General features: G+C 58.1%; 3 protein-coding genes and 1 long non-coding RNA gene across 7 annotated transcripts; 2 read left to right on the plus strand and 2 right to left on the minus strand.

Annotated features, from left to right (window-relative positions):
* Positions 1-26: 26 nt before the first annotated feature.
* TPGS1 (tubulin polyglutamylase complex subunit 1) lies at positions 27-4607 on the minus strand. Of its 2 annotated transcripts, none has more exons than XM_090027815.1 (2): positions 4163-4607; positions 27-3520 (listed from the first exon to the last, which is right to left on the minus strand). In XM_090027815.1, exons 1-2 carry the CDS (start codon positions 4462-4464, stop codon positions 2989-2991), a joined length of 834 nt encoding a protein of 277 aa, XP_089883941.1. In that variant the 5' UTR covers positions 4465-4607; the 3' UTR covers positions 27-2988. The 2 variants fall into 2 exon arrangements, with proteins under 2 accessions (XP_089883941.1, XP_089883939.1); XM_090027813.1 differs by having other exon boundaries at positions 225-3520; positions 4133-4607.
* A 183-nt stretch (positions 4608-4790) lies between these two features.
* LOC149853180 (uncharacterized) lies at positions 4791-7105 on the plus strand. 3 transcript variants are annotated; one of them, XM_090027816.1, is made up of 2 exons: positions 4791-4927; positions 5447-7105. In XM_090027816.1, exon 2 carries the CDS (start codon positions 5480-5482, stop codon positions 6185-6187), a length of 708 nt encoding a protein of 235 aa, XP_089883942.1. In that variant the 5' UTR covers positions 4791-4927; positions 5447-5479; the 3' UTR covers positions 6188-7105. The 3 variants fall into 3 exon arrangements, with proteins under 3 accessions (XP_089883942.1, XP_089883944.1, XP_089883943.1); XM_090027818.1 differs by having other exon boundaries at positions 4798-4927; positions 5463-7105; XM_090027817.1 differs by lacking the exon at positions 4791-4927 and adding an exon at positions 4991-5045.
* A 1922-nt stretch (positions 7106-9027) lies between these two features.
* On the minus strand, positions 9028-16084 carry MADCAM1 (mucosal vascular addressin cell adhesion molecule 1). The gene is made up of 5 exons (XM_090027837.1): positions 15939-16084; positions 13186-13461; positions 12299-12619; positions 11022-11780; positions 9028-10037 (listed from the first exon to the last, which is right to left on the minus strand). The coding sequence occupies exons 1-5, from the start codon at positions 15994-15996 to the stop codon at positions 9913-9915; spliced, it is 1539 nt and encodes a 512-aa protein (XP_089883963.1). The 5' UTR covers positions 15997-16084; the 3' UTR covers positions 9028-9912.
* LOC149853182 (uncharacterized) lies at positions 12548-15109 on the plus strand. The gene is made up of 3 exons (XR_016439190.1): positions 12548-12637; positions 13233-13324; positions 13553-15109. It is a non-coding gene; the product is annotated as an uncharacterized LOC149853182 (long non-coding RNA).
* Positions 16085-20983: the final 4899 nt, after the last annotated feature.

Below are 20983 nucleotides of genomic sequence, written 5' to 3' on the forward strand. Positions count from 1 at the left end.
CAGCCCAGCCAACCTGGGGGACAGAAGCCCCCTTAATGCTGGGCCTGGCAGAGCTGCCGGCGGGGGCACACCTGCCAGGCCTGGGGGCTTGCTGTGGACTCCAGACCCCCAGGAGTGAAGGCGCACCAGAACGTCTCCCTGGGGCAGAGGGGTGGGTGGCACAGCAATGCCCGTGCCTGCAGCTCAGGGAGGGAGCAGAGCGCATGCCTTGTACTGGGGGCCATGTGCCTGCTGTGGTGGGAGGGGACAGGGTGGGAAGCTACAGCAGCTCCATGAAGTCTGAGGATACATGAACCTTTCAGCCTCCAGCGCGCCTTGGGGCCATTCTCCAGCTGCCCCGAGGAGCAAGAATGATGCCACCCACCAAGGCCCTGGAGCAGCTTGGATTGGCATCCTCCCCCGTCACTCCCAGCCCCCAGCTGCCATACCCACCTCTGCAGACCTCCACAACTGGCCTCCTGCTCCGGAGCAGGGGTCCACAGGAACATGTCATCTTAAACTTTGGCTGAATGATGTGCTTTTCAGTGGAGTGCAGCACTTAGCCACAACTGCCATGCTTAAAGTTAGCTTTGGCAGGGTATCGTGCACTGCTCAAGCACACGTGGGTTAAATGCAGGAAATTGCCCAAGAACCCCAAAATTGCAGAGCTCCAATACTTGAGTGGAGTCTACCGGAAAGGCACGTATTTGCACTTCCTTACAAAACAAGGCAATGGCATTTAATATCCCAAGGCAGCTTGCTTAAGGTCATCTACATAAAGCATTTAAGCTCCTAATTCCCCACTAATTTCAGTAGGGGTTAGGAGACTCACCGCTTAAAAACCCAGTCCTTACACCTCTGCCATCTGTACAATACTAATTATGTGCCAGGGTACTGCACTCACGTGCACGCTGGACAAGTGGGTAATTCACGTTACACAGCACTGGGCCCGATGCTTTTCCCATACCTTACAACCAAGTCTGCTTCTGTGCACATCAGTGAAGTGCACAAACCCATTAAATGCAGAAGATCCTTCTGTAACAAAGCATACTCTAACTGCACCAGATAGTGAGGGGGAGTTATTGGTCACAAGGCGGCTATTAGAAGCCCACCGATGCCTGCTTCTCTCCTTATTTTCAAGGTACCTAATAGGAGCCCAGAAACTATTAGAAGCCCCAAAAGCCAACAGAAGCTAATCAGCTCCAGGGTTTGAAACAGGACAGCACTGACAACCTCGAAAACAATACTCATTAAGCACACCGAGCACTGGAAGTACTCAAGGAGCACTCCTTACCTTACATTGGGATAAGCACAGAGCAGGTTCTCAGTCCCACAGCTGGGCACTTCAATGAGGCACACTGTGCTGGCATCACCGACTTTGAGGCCTAATGACCAAGATCACCTAGTCTCGTGCAGCAATTCTCAACCAGAGCCTGGTGGCACCCTGGGGTGTCTGAAGATCCTTTCAAAGGTGCCATGAATACCCTGTATGGTTAGCACCGTTACGTGTGCGACCATGATCCCCAAAATAAAGCAATTACTTCAGAGACGAATCCGTAGGATTAAAGTATTTTACCCTGTTATGCTTTGAGTTCTTTGCAGTAGAAAAAAAAAAATTGCTGTATTAAATTTTTTCCACAGTTAAGAGGGAGAGAAGACAAAAAGAGGTCGAATTTTCTGAGGGCTGCCTTGAGCCTAAAAAAGGTTGAAACACTTTCTGGAAGTCTGGCTTTGTAAGGAGCTTTTGCTGTGAAGTTAGGGACCTCAAATCACTAGAAAAACAAAAGTCCTAAGGATTAAACCCTGAGCAAGATCAGAGGCCTCTTCAAAACCTCAGCATTTAACTGTTCGGCTCTATTCACTTTCCTGCCCCCAGCCTGGAGAATGGTGAACTGCACGGTTAGTGCAGCATTTGGAAAGTGTTTCCAAGACTTTGGATAAATGCTTCTCAGAGAATAGCATGGGAGACCTACAGCAGCCCTGAATGCCAGCAGCATACTAAAGTAATGACGAAAGAGGTTTGCGACTAAAAAAAGTTTAATGTCCTACAATAACCCAAAAACCATGCCACAGTAATAAATACTCATGCTAGGATGCCAATAAATAAGGTATGGTTCAAACACCACCACCATTTAAAAGATCAAGGACTCTTGTTTTTAAGGAGATTACACTGCTTTTGCCTCTTGCCCACTACTCAAAATCCAAACCCACCAGCCAAGCTGCACCCACTTTGCTTCAAAAACATCTTGTACAAACCCAATAGTTCAGCATCCAGGTTACAGCACGGATGCAAGTTCAGTAAAACATAGTATGACCAAGAACAATTGAATGCTAGAAGAGGTTCTGGAAACACTGCTGTTACTTGGCACAGAAGTGACTTTTTAACACCGTCTCCTTTCTGGCAATGAATCTGTCCTCTCTAAAGTACTGAAAAAAAATGCTTAATATACAAGTTAGCACTTGTGGCACTTGGCATCCTCTTTACCTGTTAGTCCTCACAATAGGCTGCGAGGTAGGTAGGCTTGATCACCCCATTTTACAGGGAGGGAAAATAAAATCAAAGCGTAGCGTTCAAAGTTACATTGTCAAAGCCAGGAAGGTCCCAACTCCTTGTTCTGCAGAGTCCACTGCCTCATTCGGGATGGCTCATGCTGCCCTGCCAGCTATGGGTTTTCCAGAAGCATCTCAGGCTATGTTTGACACAGAAGCTGCAGATACCCGTTGAAATCAAACACTGTAAAAACAGGAGGCTCAGGGGCGTACGTGGCATTTCTGGTGCTTGGGACAATGAGGCGGCAAGAGGGAAGTGAGAGTCCAAAGGATCTAGGGCTCTCCAGGCAAAGAGCAGAACCTGCTCGGTCCCTTTGGCTCTCTCTGCGGCCTTGATGGGAGATCTCCAGTCCTAGGATTTGCAGTTCAACTAAGAATAAATTATTTCCCTAAAACAGCATTGAGGGAGTGTGGAAAGGGAAGGGCAGGGGGTAGTAGGGCTTGATCCCAGAGAGATCATCAATCAACAGGTTTCACTTTTGCGATGAACAGGACTGCGGCTTTCTTGAGAAATTCCTCCCTCTTCATGGAGGTGCTGAGCTTCCTCTCCAGCAATGCACGGTCCATGGCCAAGGCCAAACAGTCTGGGCCCAGCTTGGAGCCAGCCTCCAAGTACCGGATGGGCACAGAGAAGTCACTGGCTCCAAGGGCCTCTTCCAGGGTGCCCAGCACGGCCTGGCAGACCCTCTTGTCTGCGATGCCAGAGCCATCGTCCAGCACGTCGTACAGTGTGTCCGCCTTGGCCACAAACTCGAGCAGCACGAAGCAGGTGAGCACCCCATAGCGGAAGACGTCGAATGGCACCGCCTCGTGGTCCCGGCACTGGATCCTCTGCAGCAGGGGAGAAGTGACCTCTTGAGGGGCCTCGCTGTCTTGGCAGATCCTCCTGAGCAGCTCGCTGTAGATCCTCCCATTGACCCCCGGCTTCTTCCTCCTGCCACTGGCGCCCAGGCACTCATAAGCCATGCTGACGTTGTTGTTGAAGGCCGTCCTGCCAGGGCACAGAGGAAAAACACCCGTCAGTGCGCAGGGGCAGGGAATGCTTCTACCCAGAGGGGACGGAAGTCGGATCAGAAGCCTCACGCAGCAGAGAGGGAAGCCCAGCTGGCAGCTCCAACAGCAGAGCTCTCCACCAGGCTGGGAAAGCTAGGCCTTGCTTCTCAGCTCGTCAGCCCCTTGAGGGCCCCCGATTTTCAGTGCAAGAGCAGCCTGCCCTGGCTTCGCGGGGAACCGCAGAGCCAAGGAGCAAGGAGGGAGCAGCCAGTGGGGAATGAGGCACCTCACATGCCCCAGACCAGCACAGGCTGGGCAGGGACTACAAATCTCGGCATTCTTAACTCCCCGCTGCAGCCATTAAAGACCACACCACCCAGCATGCGTTAAGGACCACAGTTCCTAGCTCCCCACAGCAGCAGCCATTAAGGACCACAGCTCCCAGCAGTTATCGCTCCCTCAACTATTATGGACTACAACTCCCAGGATGCACCATTCCCACCACCCCGAAGCCATTACGGACCACAGCTCCCAGTATGCCCCCCGCGACCCGCCCAGGCCAGGGAAGCGCGGCGCTGCGCATGCTGGGAGTCGTAGTCCACGCCCGCACCTGTGGGAGTGGTGGGCAAGCCGCACGTACCACAGCGCCCGGGCGAGGCGCTGCGGCTGCCCGCGGGGGTCCCCACCGCCGTCCGCTGCCTCGGGGCTGCTCAGCACTAGCTTCTCGAAGTAGTCGGCCAGGAAGGCGACGGGTTCCTCAGGCCGCGCCTCCAGCAGCTTCAGCAGCGCCTCGCGCACCATGGTGGTGACCCCGGCCTGGCGCAGGAACTCGGACGCGCCCTCGAGCGCCCGGCCCGGAGCCTCCGCCCCAGCCCCAGCTCGCGCCGGCCCCGCCGCCGGGGTTGGAGCCGGCCGCCGCTTCTCGCACGCTGCCGCTGCCATTTTGGATGTGGGCTGGAAAGCCGCGCCGTTGCCATCTTGACTGCGGGCGAACCAATCCGTGGGCGCCGTTGCCGCCCTGCCTCCATATTGGGTGCTGGCAGTCCATTCGTTGGCAGGCGACACACGCGGCCGCCATCTTGCACCTTCGCAGCCAATCCCCTTGGTGAATACCGCGGCCGGCCGACGTCTGTCTCAGCCGCAGCCAATCAGAGTGGACACTTGGGGACGCTATATGGTCTGCGAGCAGTGAAGCCAATCCGCTGCTCAGGGCCCTCGGGGCTCCGCCTCCGCCAGCTGCGTTGAAAGGTTGCCACAGTGACTGTGGGCGAGAGCCCAGCCCTTAGCAACGGAGCAGGCGGAGTTCCGGTAGCGAAGGACACTTGAGCTCGGACCAAGGCTTTAACTTCCGGTGCCCTTTGACAGCCCCCGGAAGGAAGTGCCCTGGGTTGGAGTGTGGCCCCAGGTAATAGGATGCACCTCCACGTGGTCGGGGGGAGGGGCCGGTGGACCCCGCTCCCCCGACAGATCTGCCCGGGGGGGAATTTGCCTCCCAGCCCCATAGATCTGGCCCTGGGGCAGGGGTAGGTGCATTTGCCCCCAGATCTGCCCCAGGGGCCAGGGCATGGGGTGGGGGTGGGGGAAAAGAAGGGGCATGGACAGGTACATTTGCCCCTCAGATCTGCCCCGGGGCCAGGCCCGTGGGGTAGGGGGAGGGAAGGGGCAGGTATATTTGGGAGATCTGCCCCAGGGACCAGTGCATGGGGTGGGGGGCAGGGACAGGAGCGGGTACATTTGGCCCCCAGCTCTTCAGACCTGCCCCAGGGGCTAGAGCCAGGTGTGGGGGGGGGTGAAGGAAGGGGTAGGGGCAGGTACATTTCCCCCCCAGCCCCATGGATCTGCCGCAGGGGCTGGACCCCCAGCTCCGACTGCAGGAGGTCTCTTGTGGGTGATAGCCCGTCAACTCTCCCCTCACCCCTCGCAGCTCTCTTCCCCTCCAGGTGGGGCATCCCACCCCATGGCAGCCCGTGGCAGCCCCCCACCCTCCCCGGGGTGGCAGGAGCCGCGCCGCTCAGCCCGGCTCCTGTTCCAGCGGGTGGCAGCAGCGATGCCGGCAGCGGCCGAGGGAGGGGACGTGCCAGGGTACCGCTGCGACGAGTGCCAGAAGGACATCAAGCATCTGTCCAGCTTCCAGGAGCACCAGCGCATCCACACAGGCGAGCGGCCCTTCCAGTGCCAGGTCTGCCGTAAGCGCTTCACCCGCTGCGCCGACCTCATCAAGCACCGCCTCGTGCACTCGGACCGGCGGCCCCACCGCTGCCGGGCCTGCGGCAAGCAGTTCAAACTGCCCGGTGACCTGGCGAAGCATGGCAAGGTGCACTCTGCCGAGGCGCCCTTCACCTGTGAGACGTGCGGCAAGCGCTTCAAGCGCACCTCGTGTCTCATCAAGCACCTGCGCATCCACACGGAGGAGAAGCCCTTCCCCTGCCTGCATTGCGGCAAGCGCTTCAAGTGGGAGGCCTCAGTGAAGGAGCACCAGCGCATCCACTCGGGGGAGAAGCCATTCCGCTGCGATGCCTGCCCCAAGCGCTTCACCCACTTCTCCACCTTCCTGCAGCACAAGAGGATGCACCAGAACCGGCGCCAGTTCCGCTGCCAGGACTGCGCCCAGGCCTTCAACCACAAGTCCAATCTGCTGAAGCACCAGCGCAAGGTCCACGGCTAGCAAGGCCCCCGCAGCTCCCAGGACAACTCGAGGGCAGTGGGGATTTGGGGGGGTCAGGTCCTTCTGGTGATGGGCGCCTTGCTGGGTGTGGGTGCTATAGTGCCGTGGCTTCCAGTCAGTGGTACGCCATGCTCTGGGATTTGGTTCTCCTCGAAGCCTGACTCATATGTGGCTGCACGCAGGCTGATCTGATTGCTGGACTCTCCTGCTGGAGGCCAGCACCGGACTGGAGTCCTGCAGTGGCTCCTGGTGGTGGCTGGATGAAAGGCTGGGAGGATGATGCGACCCAGCCCAGCTATAAGGAAGGACAGAGCTTTTGAGTACTCGAGGGGCGGGGAGGGGTTTGAAGAGCTGCCTCTTGCCGAGATCTTAGTCCCATCAAGTGGGAGGCTGCAGACTGGCCTGTGGCAGTGGCACAGGAGCTGGCTACCGCTCCAGACTACTACCTGTAGTTCTGCTGTGCCTCGCTGCTCGGGCAGCAACGCCACCTGCCGGCTGAGCAGGAGACACGGGTGCTTCGTTTCCAAGCTGGCTGCAACAAGCAGTTGCTCTTTCCCTTCAGACATCCCCTCTCTGACCATGCCAACATCCGTGTCCCAGCTTCACAGTGTGAACATCTGAGCTCCTGGGGCCTGAGGAAGGGGCAGGGGAGCCAATGCCAGGGTTCCTTGTGCTGAGTATGTGCAGCACCATAGCTAGGTTCCTGGCAGCCCTGGGCGAACTTCTAGTTTTGGGCCCCCCTTTCGCTAGAACTAATGATGATAATAATAATAAAAAGACCATTTTTGGGCCCCCTTTCTGTCTGGGCCTGGGCAGCTACCCAGTTCATCTATGGCTGTACGTCCAGTGCTGAGTACGTGCTCCCGTGTGCCCTCACTGTTCCATGTACTCGAGATCCAGGCTGGCATTAAAGCTGTTGGTTCCAGGAGGCCTGTGGCTTTGATGGCTGCGGCCGTCCCACCTGGTGAGCTCCGTCTTCAGGTCGCTCCAGTCACAGCCCTGCCACCTCCGCTGGGTTCAGCTCACTGGCATCCAGCACTGGGTGCTTGGAGGGTCTTGCTCCATGAGTTCGGTTATGCTCCCCTGACTTGCCACACACGGGGGAGAGGGAGGCACGTCTGACCTCCAGCCGCAGCAGGAGAGAGGGGCTGGGAGCAGGGTCCTTCGTTCTGTGCCCATGATGGAGAAGGAGAATCCCCGTCTTTACAACCCTACATTCTCCCTCCTTGTCCGGGGCATGGACTCTGGCCAGAGGGAACTATTGCAGCACCAACGCTACAACATACGTGAAGGGCTTTTGCCTTGTTCGCTGATGAGCAAATCTTCTGGGGGAGATGGGCGTTGGCAAGACCGAGTCCCGTGAACATTTCCCATGCCTGACTTTTAACTCCTTTTACAAAGTTGGCCCCAAGCCCCTTATGGCACCTGGAGCTGGAGTGGGGGCGATGGAGTGTGGGGCAGGGATTAACCAACAGCAGGTAACACAGGGCAAGAAGATCCCTGCCCAAACCCAAGCAGTTGGGGGGGACACACAACAAGGGGTTACTCTGTTACCCCAGAGGGTGCAGCTACTTGTACAGATGCAGCCATGGCCCCATTGTGGGGCTCCCATGATAGCTGCAGCATCTCATGCCACAGGATGAACACCCTGCCCTGGCCCTGGCTGGGCACTGCAGCCCTCTGGCTTTGCAGAAAGACACATGTAGGTAGGAAAAGGATTTCCCCTCTTAACAGTTGCTATGTCCAGCTGAGCTCATCCTCCCTGGGACTCCCAGCTCTGCCTTTGCCACAGCAGTGCAGCCAGAACAAGCCAGAGCATCTGTGCATTGGCTTCAGGGCACTTGCCGCCTCTGAAAGTCCCCTGGGCTGAAGTCCCTTGTCCTGGCAGAGCTGGGGGTGGGGTGCGAGCCTGCCCCGGGCAGCCGTCCTCCAAGTGCAAGAGGCCCCACGATCCAGCGCTGCTCAGTTACGGAGCAAATGGCCGGGGAAGCTCTCAGAGGAGTCTCGGCAAGCTAGGGCCTACACTTTGCCTCTCCAGAGGCTGGGTAGAGAGGTCCCTGCACATCTGGGAAAGCTATGTGGACAGGGCCTCGATGGGCAGGTTGCTGCCTGCCCCAGAGCCACGCTGCCAGGGCAGGAGCCCCACTGCAGACCGGGCTGCGCTGGTCTCGGCAGCCATCGGCTGTCTCAGCAGGGGCTTGGCCGCCCGAGGAGGGAGCCAGCGAGTCACGGAGGCCAGGCTGGGCCCGCACGAACCCCTCCTGCCCCATGGCTGGTCCCTCAAGGCCTGCGCAGCTCCCCCCAGCCTGGCTGGGAACTTACAAGCTCAACTAAGCCTTAAGGCCAGTATCTCCCCTTCGTCTCTTGGCTTGGTCCTTAATTCCCACCCCCACGGCTGACGCCAGTCCTGAACCCTGTGCCCTGATGGGGAAGTTCTCCAGGAAGTTCCCCAGGGACCTGCGGCAGGGAAGCTGGGGGGGATTTCTCCGCTGCGTGACATGGTGTGTGTGGGGGTGCAGACGGCGGGATGGGGAAGCGAGAGCCGGGTGCTCCACTAGACTCGGGGCAAGGGGCTCGAGGTCAGCTCCTTCCAGGATTCCCGGCTCCTCAGCTCAGACCGGGCTCTGCTGTGAACCCTGGTGAGGTCGGCGCAGCCCAGCTGCCACCCCCCGCCCGCCCGCTCCATCTGAGCCTCCTGCAAACTCGGGGGCTCCCAGAGCTGCTGAAGGCGAGATGCCTGCAGGAGCGGACCCTGGCTTTGGTTTTTAAAGGCAGGGGAACAATGGGCCTGGCCCCCTGCTCACCCTGCCCCATGCACCAACCCCCCCCAGGACAGAAGAGCCAAGGACCCGAAGGAACCCTTGAAAAGGCCACTTTATTAGGACAGCCATGCTTCATGCAGCAGGAGCCACGGCGCTGCCGATGCACCATGAACACAGCTGAATCCCTGCTCCAGCTGTGGAGGGGGTTAAGGAAAGGTCTTGGGCACCCTGAAAGGGAACACATGTCGGTCTCCACTTGGTCCGTGGTGGATGTGGGCCATGTCGGGGGAAGCGGGACGGGCACCCCGTGGCTCCCTCCCCAGCCTTCATGGGGTACAGGGAGATCAAGGAAACCCCTGCCCTTGGATAGGGCATCTCCATGAAGATCCAGCACCAGGCGTTGGCCTCCATGGTCACCTCCGTTTTTCCCCCTTACTCTCCATAGCCAGCCCCTAAAACCAATGTGCTCGAGACCAACGGCCCTGGGAGCGCAGGTGCTGTAACCGCCAAGGAAGGGACGGAGACGAGTCCAGAGAGTCGACTCATCCTCTCAGCCTGGAGCTCGGGCAAGGAGGGAACTAGTGCGCAGCGAAGGGGAGCTCCACTGCACTTCCGAGAGGCGGCTGCTCCCCGTGGCCCATCCGATTGCCCTACGAAGCTCAAAGCCACTTGCCAAACGCGGCTACCACCGAGCCAGGCCCTAGCACCCAGCTGGACGTGAGCCCCAGCCACTACAGCGCACTGGAGCCAGAAATCACAATGTCCGGGAGCAGGATGGAGGCAGGGACAGAAACGGGCTGCTCCAGGCCCGTCAGCTCCCCTCTGCTCAGTGCTTGCTGGCTGATCTCGGCACCATCCCAGGCTCTGGCCTGGGCCCCTTCAATCCCGGCAGCCCCCGATATAAAAGGTCCTCAGCCGAATGGGGCCATCCAAGGGGGACTGCCACAGGCCTGCGTGTGCCCCTTACGACACATTGTACCGGGATTTGAGCCATTTCCGGAGGTGATGAGACGCGAAGCCCGTGACGATCAGTCCCAGGAGGGAGCCGGCCATCCCCACCACGATGGCCGAGTTGGCGCTGAACGTGTCTGCAAGGAGAAGCCAAGAGGAGCGTCAGAGCCCGGGGCATGTAAGCACGGAGCCGCCTGGCACTGGATAAAAGCATTGCGATTCAGACTCTCTCCTCTCCGACAGGGAAATTCCCTGAGCTCATGTGCGTAGCAGGGGGCGGAAAGCAGTGCTGACCTTTCAGACAGGCTCACGGGGCAATAGAAAAAGCAGCTCCGTGCCAGCGTGGAAGAGCAGATCGGGGTGCCGCGCAGCCTGGGACACTGAGAACGAGCCGTGGAGCTGCTGGCCTGGCAGAGGCAGAGCGCCGAGCCAGGCTCGAAACGGGACTAGATGCAGTCACGGAGGAGAGATCTAGTAACGGTTATTGAACAACAGTCAGAGGTGTTTCCTCTGCCATCGCTAGCCCTAAAGTGGTGGTTGGCAAGGAGGGCACCATCCGTACCTCTAGTGGCATCCAGTTCAATGATCTTTCTCTACAGCACCCTTGCCATATCAGAGATGGGCGACAGGGCCAGCTGGACCACTGGTCTGACTTGGTCTGGCACTTCTGGGCTCCAGCCTGGGCTGGGTTCAGATGCCCTTTGGACACCAGGTCTCCACCAGCCCCTACGGCTGCATGGGCAGGTTTGGGGGGGCTCAGTGCAGGATGAAGGCCAGCGAAGAGACAGGAGCGCGCTGGGCAGGAGCGCGCCGGCTGGGCTGGGAGGGAGACCTGTGCTGCTCGTGCCTGGGCCACAGGGTGGGATTTGGAGCAGTTGCCCCAGCTGTCAAGGTCACCGTACCACCAGGAGATAGACACCTGACCGAGCCCGGCGCTCTGCCCTCAACTGTGCACAGCACGTTCCCTGCCCCATGCCCACCAGAGCCAGTGGGGACGTTATAGCGACCCGGCTCTGTGCTCCGGATGGAGCGGCTGCTCGGGAGAGCCCGATCTCTGGGGCGTTTCCCCGTGTCCGGCTCCAGCCCCTTCCCACCACCCAAGCCCATTTTCCCTCACTCACCAGGAGACACGGTGACATGCAGATGTGCTATCTGGGGCCTGGCGCTGAGCAAGACGCACTGATAGTCCCCCTGGTGCTCTGGGGCCACCCGGTCGATCCTCAGTGTGGATTTGCCCTTGGACAGCTCCTCCTGGTACTGGGACAGCACCATCGGGGTCTTCACCCACTGGATGGTGACCTCCTCACGGCACTCGGTGTAGCACACCACATTCAGGGCTTTCCCGATGATGCCCTTGGGAGGCACTGGTCTGATGAAGAGGTTGCAGATGGACTTGGTTTTGGGGGTGTCCAGGGGATTGTGGGTGATGCTTTTGGGGTGCCAGGCGCTAATGGGTTCTGGAGTTGGAGAGCTCCCCATGGCATCCTTCGGCTCTATGCTGGGGGTCCCGCTCACCAGGGCCGGGCTAGTGCTGGTGTTCGAGTCTCTAGTGGTGTCTGCAGGGTCCAGCGAGGCAGCCTTGGTCCCTGGGGGCTGCGACGTCACGGCGAGCACCGCGGTGGGGATCTCGGCTGGAGCAGTCAGCCCAGGGGACAGGGTCTCGGCTGTAGCCACCAAGGCAGTGGCTGCGTTCTTCATGGCGGCCGGAGGCTCCAGCTTTGGGGTCCCACGGGGGGAGCTGGGGATCTCCGGCCCTGCAGTACTGGCAGGGTCCTCGGCAGCCCTGGCCCCGGCTGTGCTGGGGGTCTCAACAGTAGATGGTGGCTTGGTTTTGGGGATCTCTGGGGTGGTGGCCAGCTCCAGGGATGGCTTCATTACACCTGTGAACAGATGTTGATTCTTAAAACTTATCAATACCCTCTGTTCCCAGGAGCTGGGACAACATAGGTGCTGTTCCTCGCCCCTTTTACCATGAGAGGCAAGAACCTGCCACCGTCCCGTGGGAGGCACCGTCCCGCCGCGTGCCTCTCCCCTCCGAAACCAGCCAAGAGGGGTCTAGCTTGGAAACCTGGAGTCCCATCGCCCCCTTTGCTTTCCCCGTCATAATGCACCCGACCCTGGACAAGCAGCTCTCCCAGCAGGACTCGAGTAGGGAAGGAGGACAGCCACGGAGATTGATAGCTCTCGTGGAAAGAAGCCAGAGAGCTCAGGAATGGCGTCTCGCCAGGGCTGGGGGGAGATGCATGGAGGGCTGAGGAAGGTATCTGATTCAGGGGGCAACTGGGGTTAGGGAGGGAGCAGTGCAACTCTCCCGGGGGGGTTTCGATGAAGCTCTGCATTGCACTAGCCTGGCCCTAGATCTAGGCACTAAGAGGCCTGGCTCTGTCCTCCAACTCACCTGCTACGGGCACGGCCACTGCTCGGGCCTGCTGGAAATGCCTCTGGGGCTGGGACAGGGTCAGCTCCACTTGGCACCGAAACTCCGCGCCCTCCGTCACGTCCCCCGCGGGGACGTCCAGCTCCGAGCGGTAATAGAACAGCTCGTCCTCGTCCTCGTCCTCCTCTGGCTCCGAGGTCTCCAGCTTCTGGTCCCCCCGGTACCAGCTCAGGGTCAGCCCGCCGGGCGGGTAGACCTTGCTCAGGGAGCAGAAGAGCCGGGCCGGCTGCCCGGGCACCAGCTCCTTGGGCTCGGACTCCAGCTGCAGTGTGTCTGGAAAAGCTGAAGGAAGAATTGCAGGTGAGAAACAGCCAGCTCCGTCCCTCGCGGCTGGGCCCAGGCCTGCCTGCCACGAGGCGAGGAGTTAGTGGCAAAAGGGCTGATGTGTTTAGGAGCCAAGGAGGGGGGTGGGCATCAAAGCCCCACACAGGCCAGAGCACCGAACTTGGGTTTCAGAGGGGCAGCACGCAGCTCCCAGGGCCTCTGAGGCTGCTGCTCCCCTCTGAAAACCTGCCCCCCCATCGTGGTCCCAGGTGCCTTGACCGGCTGCTTTCTTCCACCCCAGAAGTGGCTGCATTTCAGCCAGGCCCCTGGACGGAGGGAGAAGGCGATGGGGCCTCAGAGGGGTCTGGGTGCTGCAGGCCAGAGCCCTGATGTCCATGGGACTGTAGGCACCCTAGGACTATTTAGTTTGCAGAAGAGATGACGGGGGAGCTGGCGACCATAAAGGCAGCGTCTCAGCGCTCGGTCTGCAGAGCGGAGCTGCAGCTGGTGGCAAGAGCGTGGCAGGACGGCGCTGCGAGGGGCACCGCGTGGGGCCGTGGGTCGGCACGCCTCGGGACACTTACAGTACACTTCCAGGCTGACGAACTCCTGGACGATCTTGTTCTGGCAGAGCCCCAGGCAGATCTTGGTGCCCCGCGTGGTGACGTGGGCGTTGGTGACTTGCAGGATGCTGTGGCCGGGGAAGGACAGGATGTTCCCCAGGTTGGTGTCCAGCCCTCTCCACCCGACCGTGCCTTCCGCACAGTCCAGAGAGCAGTTGAGCTGGATGGAGCCGCCGAGCTCGACCAGTGGCTCCCGGGGCAGCAGGGTCAGCAAGGTGGGGGTGCTGGGCAGAGGGCCTGGCGGGAGAGAACACAAAGGGCCTTGAGAAAAAAAGGAGGAAGAGATCTCGCAACCGGCGAGTCTCAAAAACTTACACCTGCGTCACAGGCGGATCCCACTTTGCAGCGCAGCAGAGCGTCCCAGGAGGATTTTGCCATCAACATCGGTGGATCCAGGACATCTCACTTCCCTGCAGATGGGTGACCTCCAAAGCCACGGATCCACAAACGTTCAGAGATCCCCCCCAGGCATTTCCAGGATGAGGAAACATTTGTCTCAGGGCCGTTGGTGAAAATCCCCCCTCTCGCAGCTGTCATGCAGAGCAATGAGTACCACGGTGGGGACAGGGGATAGCTGGCACCACCAGGTCCTGTTTTCTGCCTGCTTCCTCTAAAGCATCTGCTGCTTGTTCCCAGCAGTGGCAGGGAGTTGGGTAAGTGGACTTTTAGCCTGACCCAGACAGGGAGATTTGATAGAGTGCAAGGGCTGATGTCTCCCACCCCAGAGGTAGCTGCATTTTGCCAATGCTCCTTGTAAAACCCTTTGAGTTCAGGGAAGGATCTCAGAGCACGGGGTGAAAAGCTTCCCGTCCATCAGCCTGGCATCCTCCACCTACCGCGGAGATTTTACAATCGCTCATTAAAAACCAGGCTCGAACACCCATCCTCCCCAGTGCTTTAACCCCCTGCTGCCCCCCAGGAACCGGGCAGCCGGTGCGGAGTAGGAGCACTGTCAATCATAGACGAACAATGCAAATTTCTCAGGCTCGTTACAACATTTAAAGGCAAAGGCCTGCCTTTTTTTTTTAAAGCTGAACTCAGATCTCCCCCCACTCCCCCTTGGGTTTTGCAAGGCAAGGAAGTGTCAGGTGCATTTGAAATGCCCTCTTCCACTCTCACTGCCAATGCAGAGGGACGGGTTATGGAAATAAAAGCTTGCGTTCATGACTCAGATCATATTTTTCCATCTCTAACGAGATGTTTATACCCAGGGGCCCTGCCCATGGCAGTCCTCACACACAGCCCCCTCCGGGAGAGGCATCACTGCAAAGCACTGGCAGGGAAGCTTTGACCAAGGACAGCTCCACAAAGGACTCGGGGCTCTTTCGTGGCCGCACAGAGATCACAGCTGTGCCACATCACAGCTGCATGGTGCCATCGGGAAAAAAAGCAAAAGGGCCCGAATTCGCCGCCAGGCCAGATTCGCAGCAGCGTAAACTGGAATCAGTGGAGCCGACGCGGTTTACATCAGCTGCGACCCCAACACAGCGGTCCCCATCTCGCCGCCCATAGCGGACTGGGCATCTCAGTGCCGAGCCTTGCCCTCGGCCAGCGGGAACGCACAGGGATGACCGGCAGAGCCCGCAGCCCTCGGTGGTGGCAGGTGGGCATTTGCTGCCCCCCGAGAAATAGCCCCCGATGCTTCCCCTCTTATTCAAACCCATTCATGTTATTTACATTATATTATCATTATTCTGAGACATGAGAACATTATAATTAACCTACATCTTCTTATTCCAACCGCCACTATGCCTATTCATATTATTCTGAGATGAATAGTAAGATATGGATATCAGTAAATGCAACGTTAAAGTTATTAGCATGCATATCATGCATATTCTTCCCTTAATATTATTCAAATCCTCCTAGCAGGCGGTGGCACAAGGTCAGAAGCGGGGGGACAGGGCACGAATGAGGCCAGTCCCAGTTGTGACTGGGAGGAGAAGGGAGCCCATGGGACGGGACGGTGGCGGGGGGGGTCTGCAGACCCACGGCAAGAGGGACGTTTTGAAACCCACTTTGCAGGGAGGCGTCTCCGTCACAAAGCGATCCTGTCCTGTGCTGTTCAACACGCTCCGCCGCGGGCCCAGGCTGGCACGGCTACTGGAGCGTGGCGGCGCAGGGGACCCACGTGTCACGACCGATGCTGCGTACCCCTCAGGGTCAGCGCCCAGCCGCAGCTCCAGATTCCCCCGCGATATCAAAATTAGGCCCTGAGCTATTTACATTAGACTAAGAGCTCAAACAAGCCCTCATGGAGACTCAGTTGTGTCAATATTTCTAATCCTGTTCACTTCGTGCTGGGCACAGCCAGACAGCTAAGGGATAAAAAAGTTCCCCCGTTGCGTACGTGCATTTTTCTCCCTTCCTTGAGCCAGTTTTAAGAAGGTTTAAGCTGGGAGGGGAGAAACATTTTTGTTAAAAAAGAGGAAATCAATGGATTATAGATCCACGCGTCATGCAGGCAAGTGGGGATAAAAACTCTGCCCGAGTTGGAGGATGGAGACAGGTGGGCTCCTGGGGGAATCGCCTGTAGGAGCCTAGACAGGCGGGTCAAAGCAAAGGGGCCACTGCTTTGAAGCGGGCATCACACCCGGAGACCGCTGTTAGCAACACCGGGCACTACCTAGAGCAGCTCAGGTCTTAGCTAAGGCAATGATGCCACCCAGCGCAGACAGAGGCCCCGATCCTGGCTGTATTTCCAGGCGACTTACCCCCGCAGCTCCAGCCCAGGTGGAGGAGGAAGAAGGGGAGGAAAGGAGTTGGCTTCATGGCTGTTTTTCCTCTCTCTGTCGTGCCAGGAGCAACAGGCAGCCGTCGGCTTTCGCTCCTTCCCACTGCCCAAACAGATGCTGGTGCAGCTGTGTCTGCCTGTGAGCTTTAAGTACTGAAAACCCGCCCCCGGACTCAGCACCGGCCCCTTGCCAGTAGGTCCCTGACCCTCCCAGCCTTCCGGGTATTTTCAGAGGGGATTTCTAGGCTTTTTTTAAGAATAACTTTAACCCCCGAACAGCCAGAGAGCTGAGGCACTCCCCTTAAAGGCCCGTGTGGGGAGACAAACCCAGGTCCGGGGGATGCTCAGCATCTTCCCTGAACCTCCAGATCCCAACACAAGCAGCCCAGGGGTGATCCTGCAACAACTCCCCGGAGCCGCTCTGATAACCCCCAAGGTCTCTAAGGTCACTGGACATCTTGGTGACCAAGATGTCTAGTGACCTTACCTGCTGGCCGTGCCTCGGTTTCTTCATCTGAGACACAGGGATAGCGGCTTTGAAAAGGGCTCCAAGAACCATTATTTACTACCATCTCTTGCGGGGCTCTGAAATCCCCTTGCATCTGTTTTCCCCACCCAAGAGCTCGGGGCATCCTCGAGACTCAGGGACACCAGGATTTACCCTAGAAACAACAGGCGCTTGACTCAAATCGGCACCACGGAAATCCCTTTGCCCAGCCCCGAGACGCGGCCTCCATCTGGGTGGAAACGAGGTGGAGAGGAACAACCCGAGAGCATGGCCAAGCTCCTCCAGCCCGAGCTGCGGGGGAGAGCGGGGAGGCAGGCTGCAGGAATGTGGGCCTGGGAGGGGAACCGGCTGCCTGTAGCTCCAAGTGCACAGCCCCATCCATCAGCCCTGATGGGAAGGGGGTGTCTGGGGCACCGCTCCCGAGGGTCAGGGAACCGCCCTGTTTGCTCTGGGGGAGCAGCAAGGAGGCCCCAGGTAATCCCACCTGCCCTCGGGAAGAGGCAAAAGGGAACAGCTCAGCCCTGGAACCCGTTTGGGGGCCGCTGGACCAGGGGCCGGGATCTCACGCCGCCCGGGGGGCAGCAAGATGACCCGAACCCAGTGCAAATTAAAGCATAGGGCTTTGGAGAGACGGCACCACATGAGAAGGCATGAGGAGAGCAGTGGATGGGCTTGGGAGGCAGCACAACCCGGAGTTGTCCCAGGAGGGAGGGCATAAAGACGGGGCACCGAGAAGCTGGGGTCCCTGCAGTGCAGCGCGGGTTAAACCTGACAAGGGACGGCCAGCTCAGCGGGGAATTACGCAGCTGCTTTCCAGCAGCTCCCGAGACAGCTGGTACCAGCAAATCCCAGACACGCAGAACAACATGCTCCGAGCAGCCTTCCAAGGTGCCGCCCCGCTCCCCAGAGGAGGCTGCCCTGGCCCGCGTGCTATGGGTGCTGGGCGTTTTCTTGCAATCCCAAGGCAATCTGCTCTTAGCTCCTCGCATGTCACCGCAGCCCCGAGCGCAGATCAGACAGCGACCCATCCTATGGGGCAGCGGGGGTACCCAAACCAGCAGGAGCGAGCAGGGACAACAGACCACGTGGGCTCCGTTCCCAGCTCTTGCTGCTGCCCACATGCCCGCGCGGGCAACCCCGGCTGCCAGGGGCCGAGCCCATCTGTGTGACCCATGGCACGCACGGGCAGGGCGCTTCCTCGTGCATGATGCCAGGCCGCAGATCCTCGCATACGGAAGGAGCTGCATCCCTGGAGGTTTTGCAGTTGGTTCCAAGAGCGGCCAACGTGCGAGGCACTTCCAGGCTGTCACGTCCAAACCTACAGCGCAAGCGCTGGCAGCTCTCGTGGCTTTAGCACCAGTCTTGTGGTCATGGGCTTTTGGACTTCAAGCCTCCTGGAAGCAGATGTCCCCATAGGAAGCTGCATGCATGTGTGAATATCTGCCTCTAGGGGAGATGCTGTCCATGAGAGCGAGGGGATGATGTCAGCTTTCATCCAGAAATGAGTCAATTGCTCGTGATTACATTTTCGTACCAGATTCGTGCAGAGGTTTCAAAAGCCAGAAGGTAAATAAGATCCCAAGTTTGATTCCTCCCTCTCCCCACTTTAAAAAAAAAAAAAAAAAAAAAAAAAATCAGTGCAAATTTGAGGGTTTGGGGTTCTTGGCTTGTTAGCTTTGAGCATCTATGACTGGCAGTTCCTGTCACATCGTTGCTCCCAAGACAAACCCTGAAGAGCTGGTCCTACAGCCGCCAGGCAAAACGTGTGGGAAGCTTCACGGTCTCTCTCCTGCTTTGGGTTCGCTCGCCTTTTCCTTCCCACGCTATCCATGGATGGAGGAGATCGGTGAAGCTGGAGGTCAAAGACAGGACAAACAGATCAGCCAGCTTTGGAAAGCCACGCACACATGGTGAAGGAAACCAGTTGGTCGAAGCCACAAGGACGGGGTCCTTGGTGGAGCAAGTTGCACAGGAGGAAGGTGGGAGCGTGCTTGGACACCCTGGAGAACACGGCCAGAAGCGAAAGGCACCTAATAGTGCAATCGCCCCCAAGGTACCGGCCGCAGTGCAGACATTGGGCCACCCAAACTGATAGTAACGCAATCACGGATATCATCAGAGGCTACAGAGCATCTTTCCAAGCAGCTGGCTCCTAGGGGAGGGAGGAATAACCATACGTCCATGCGAGAGTGATCTCAGCTGTTTCTTCCCTACACATTAGACTTCCTAATCTTCAGTTATCCGTAGCCTTCCCTCCCATCCCCCTGGTGCTAAGGAACTTGACAGCCTGCAGCTCCCATGCCATCCCTGCTGTCCGGTTGTGGCTTTGCTTTGAAAACAGCTTTTCTTTAGGGAGCGAGTGCCCTTCGCAGGACACACGCCACTTCTGCAGCGCCTCCGTCTCTGGCAGGCCTCCCTTTGGGTCTTCTCCGGGCCTAGCCAGGCTCCTGACCAACGCATGACGTGCACAAGTGCCCCTAACATCGTTCATAGATTCTAGGGTCGGAAGGGATGTCGGCGGACCATCTAGTCCGACCCCCTGCTCCTGGCAGGCAAGAAAAGGGCCAGAAGAGGAGCACAGCCCAGTTCGGGGCACAGCCGGGCTGCAATCACATAGTGACTCATCCTGCTTCCCCAAAAATCAATCAAGAACAGCTCCCACTCGGCCTTGGTACTCCATGGGGCTCATTAGAGGCAGGGTCTGGGGCGTGAGATCTCTTTGCGGAGACAGCACGGGCAGGTCTTGGAGAAAGCCACTGCACAGCTGTTGGAACGTGGTAGGAGGCATCCTCGTCCTCAGGGATCCTTGCGAGACATGCAACGTGCCAGGGGCAGGATCCAGTCCTTAACACCCCCTCCAGCTCTGGTGTGGACCTCTTGACAAGATCTCCAGTCCCGCAGGGCTCTCTAGCACCGCCCAGGCTCAGACTGGTCCCCTTTTTCAAGTAGGACCCATTTCTAGCCCCCACTACTGCAACATGGGCAAGTTGCTTCCTCTCTGTGCTTCAGTTCCTCCTGCTTGTGGGAGGATAAACACATTCAGGGTTGTGTGTCTCAGACCAACACGGCTACCAAATCCATCCCTGAAACATGGAGGATGCCAAATTTTTAGCTGATTTTGGCATGATCAACTTCATTACCAAAGAACAAAGAAATATTTACACACCTCCCCGCCATCTGACACCGCCAGGGAAGAAGTCCTGCCTTATCAGCACATCAAAGAGCAACTCGCACAAAGAAATGCAAAAATCCAGAACTCTTGGTTCAGATGATATCTTTGACTAGACCAACTGGTTTAATAACATTATTAGTCCCAACTGGTATAGAAAAAAAGGTATTTTCTGTGAACCGAGAGCTCTGGATTTTTGCATTTCTTCTCATCTCTGGCCAACATGGCTACCAAATACATCCCACTTGCACAAAGAAACTCTCAGGGACCCAGAGGAACAGACTTCCACCTTCAGCTTCCTCTGTCCAAAAATGAAGTTTATTGCCTACCTCTGGGGACTTTTACCATCTTTGAAATTTTCCATTGGCCTGAAGAAGGGCGCGTGAGCCCAAATGTTTGCAAAGAAAGCTAATTTTTTTCCGATTTCTTAGTCGGTTTAACGAAAGGTATCACGAGTTAAGAGCTGTAGAGTCTTGCATTTCTTTTGGTCCCGGACCAACGTGGCTACCAAATGCATCCCATTCGGGGTTGCTTGGCATTGCTGCTATGGGGCTCAGAGGGCAGCGTCATTCCCTGGTGTGGCCTTGGCAGGGCTCAGAGCTTTTCCCAGCTCCCACGAAGTCTCGGCAGGCTGTCACCCTTCGGGGCTGGCCTGGCATTCCCCATGCCTGCTCCAGCGATGACCCCGGCTTATAACCGGCCTCCTGCCCTCATTTCACACTCTGCAGGAAACCTGCTCCTGTTACCGCAAGAGGCAAAATGAAAGAATCTCAGAAGGGAAATTGTCTCCTTCACATCATTGTCTTTGTTTTCGTGGCAGACTCATTTCTGACTGTCAGGGGGCAAGGGTGAGGGGAGGCCGGAGGCCCCACCCCGAGCCCTTTCGGCCAGCCGTGGGGCAGTCCACAGCTTTGTCCTTGACCGCGGGTACCACGCAGCCTTTCTGGAAGGTCCCTTGCGATAAGGAGGTTTGGGAACAAAGAACAGCAGAGCGTGCTGAAGTCCAGGCCACAATAGAAGTGCTGGTTCCTGGAAGCCACGTGCTGGAGACTTTGCTCCTTTCCGACCTGCATTGCCAGATCCGGTCTCCAGACATCCCATCCCAGAGGGTCTGACCGACCTGCTGGCTGGCTGACCTGCTCCACCGGGCTTTAAACTAAGCCCGCTGGGGGATGGGGGGACGACTGCCACTGCTGGCCCGCTGAACGGCCCTTGCAAGGCCAGCGGACCAAGGCACTTAAAGGGGCACTTAAGGGAGCCCACCCCTGCCCCAGCCCTGGCACAATCTGTGGGCAAGGCAAGAGCCCCCAAGGGCACACTTGCCTGCCTGTACACTAATGCCAGGAGC

This window comes from Crocodylus siamensis, chromosome 14 (assembly GCF_052110815.1).
Source record: "Crocodylus siamensis isolate JL-2025a chromosome 14, ASM5211081v1, whole genome shotgun sequence".
Lineage (NCBI taxonomy): Eukaryota > Metazoa > Chordata > Crocodylia > Crocodylidae > Crocodylus > Crocodylus siamensis.

Coding starts and splice junctions, on each gene's coding strand:
- TPGS1 (XM_090027813.1), bottom strand. CDS start 4,464: ATGGCAGCGGCAGCGTGCGAGAAGCGGCGGCCGGCTCCAACCCCGGCG. Junction 3,521..4,132: donor CTTGCCCACCACTCCCACAG/GTGCGGGCGTGG, acceptor GTGCCCTGGCAG/GACGGCCTTCAACAACAACG.
- LOC149853180 (XM_090027816.1), top strand. CDS start 5,480: ATGGCAGCCCGTGGCAGCCCCCCACCCTCCCCGGGGTGGCAGGAGCCG.
- MADCAM1 (XM_090027837.1), bottom strand. CDS start 15,996: ATGAAGCCAACTCCTTTCCTCCCCTTCTTCCTCCTCCACCTGGGCTGG. Junction 12,620..13,185: donor CGTCAGCCTGGAAGTGTACT/GTAAGTGTCCCG, acceptor TTCTTCCTTCAG/CTTTTCCAGACACACTGCAG. Junction 11,781..12,298: donor AGTGGCCGTGCCCGTAGCAG/GTGAGTTGGAGG, acceptor ATCTGTTCACAG/GTGTAATGAAGCCATCCCTG.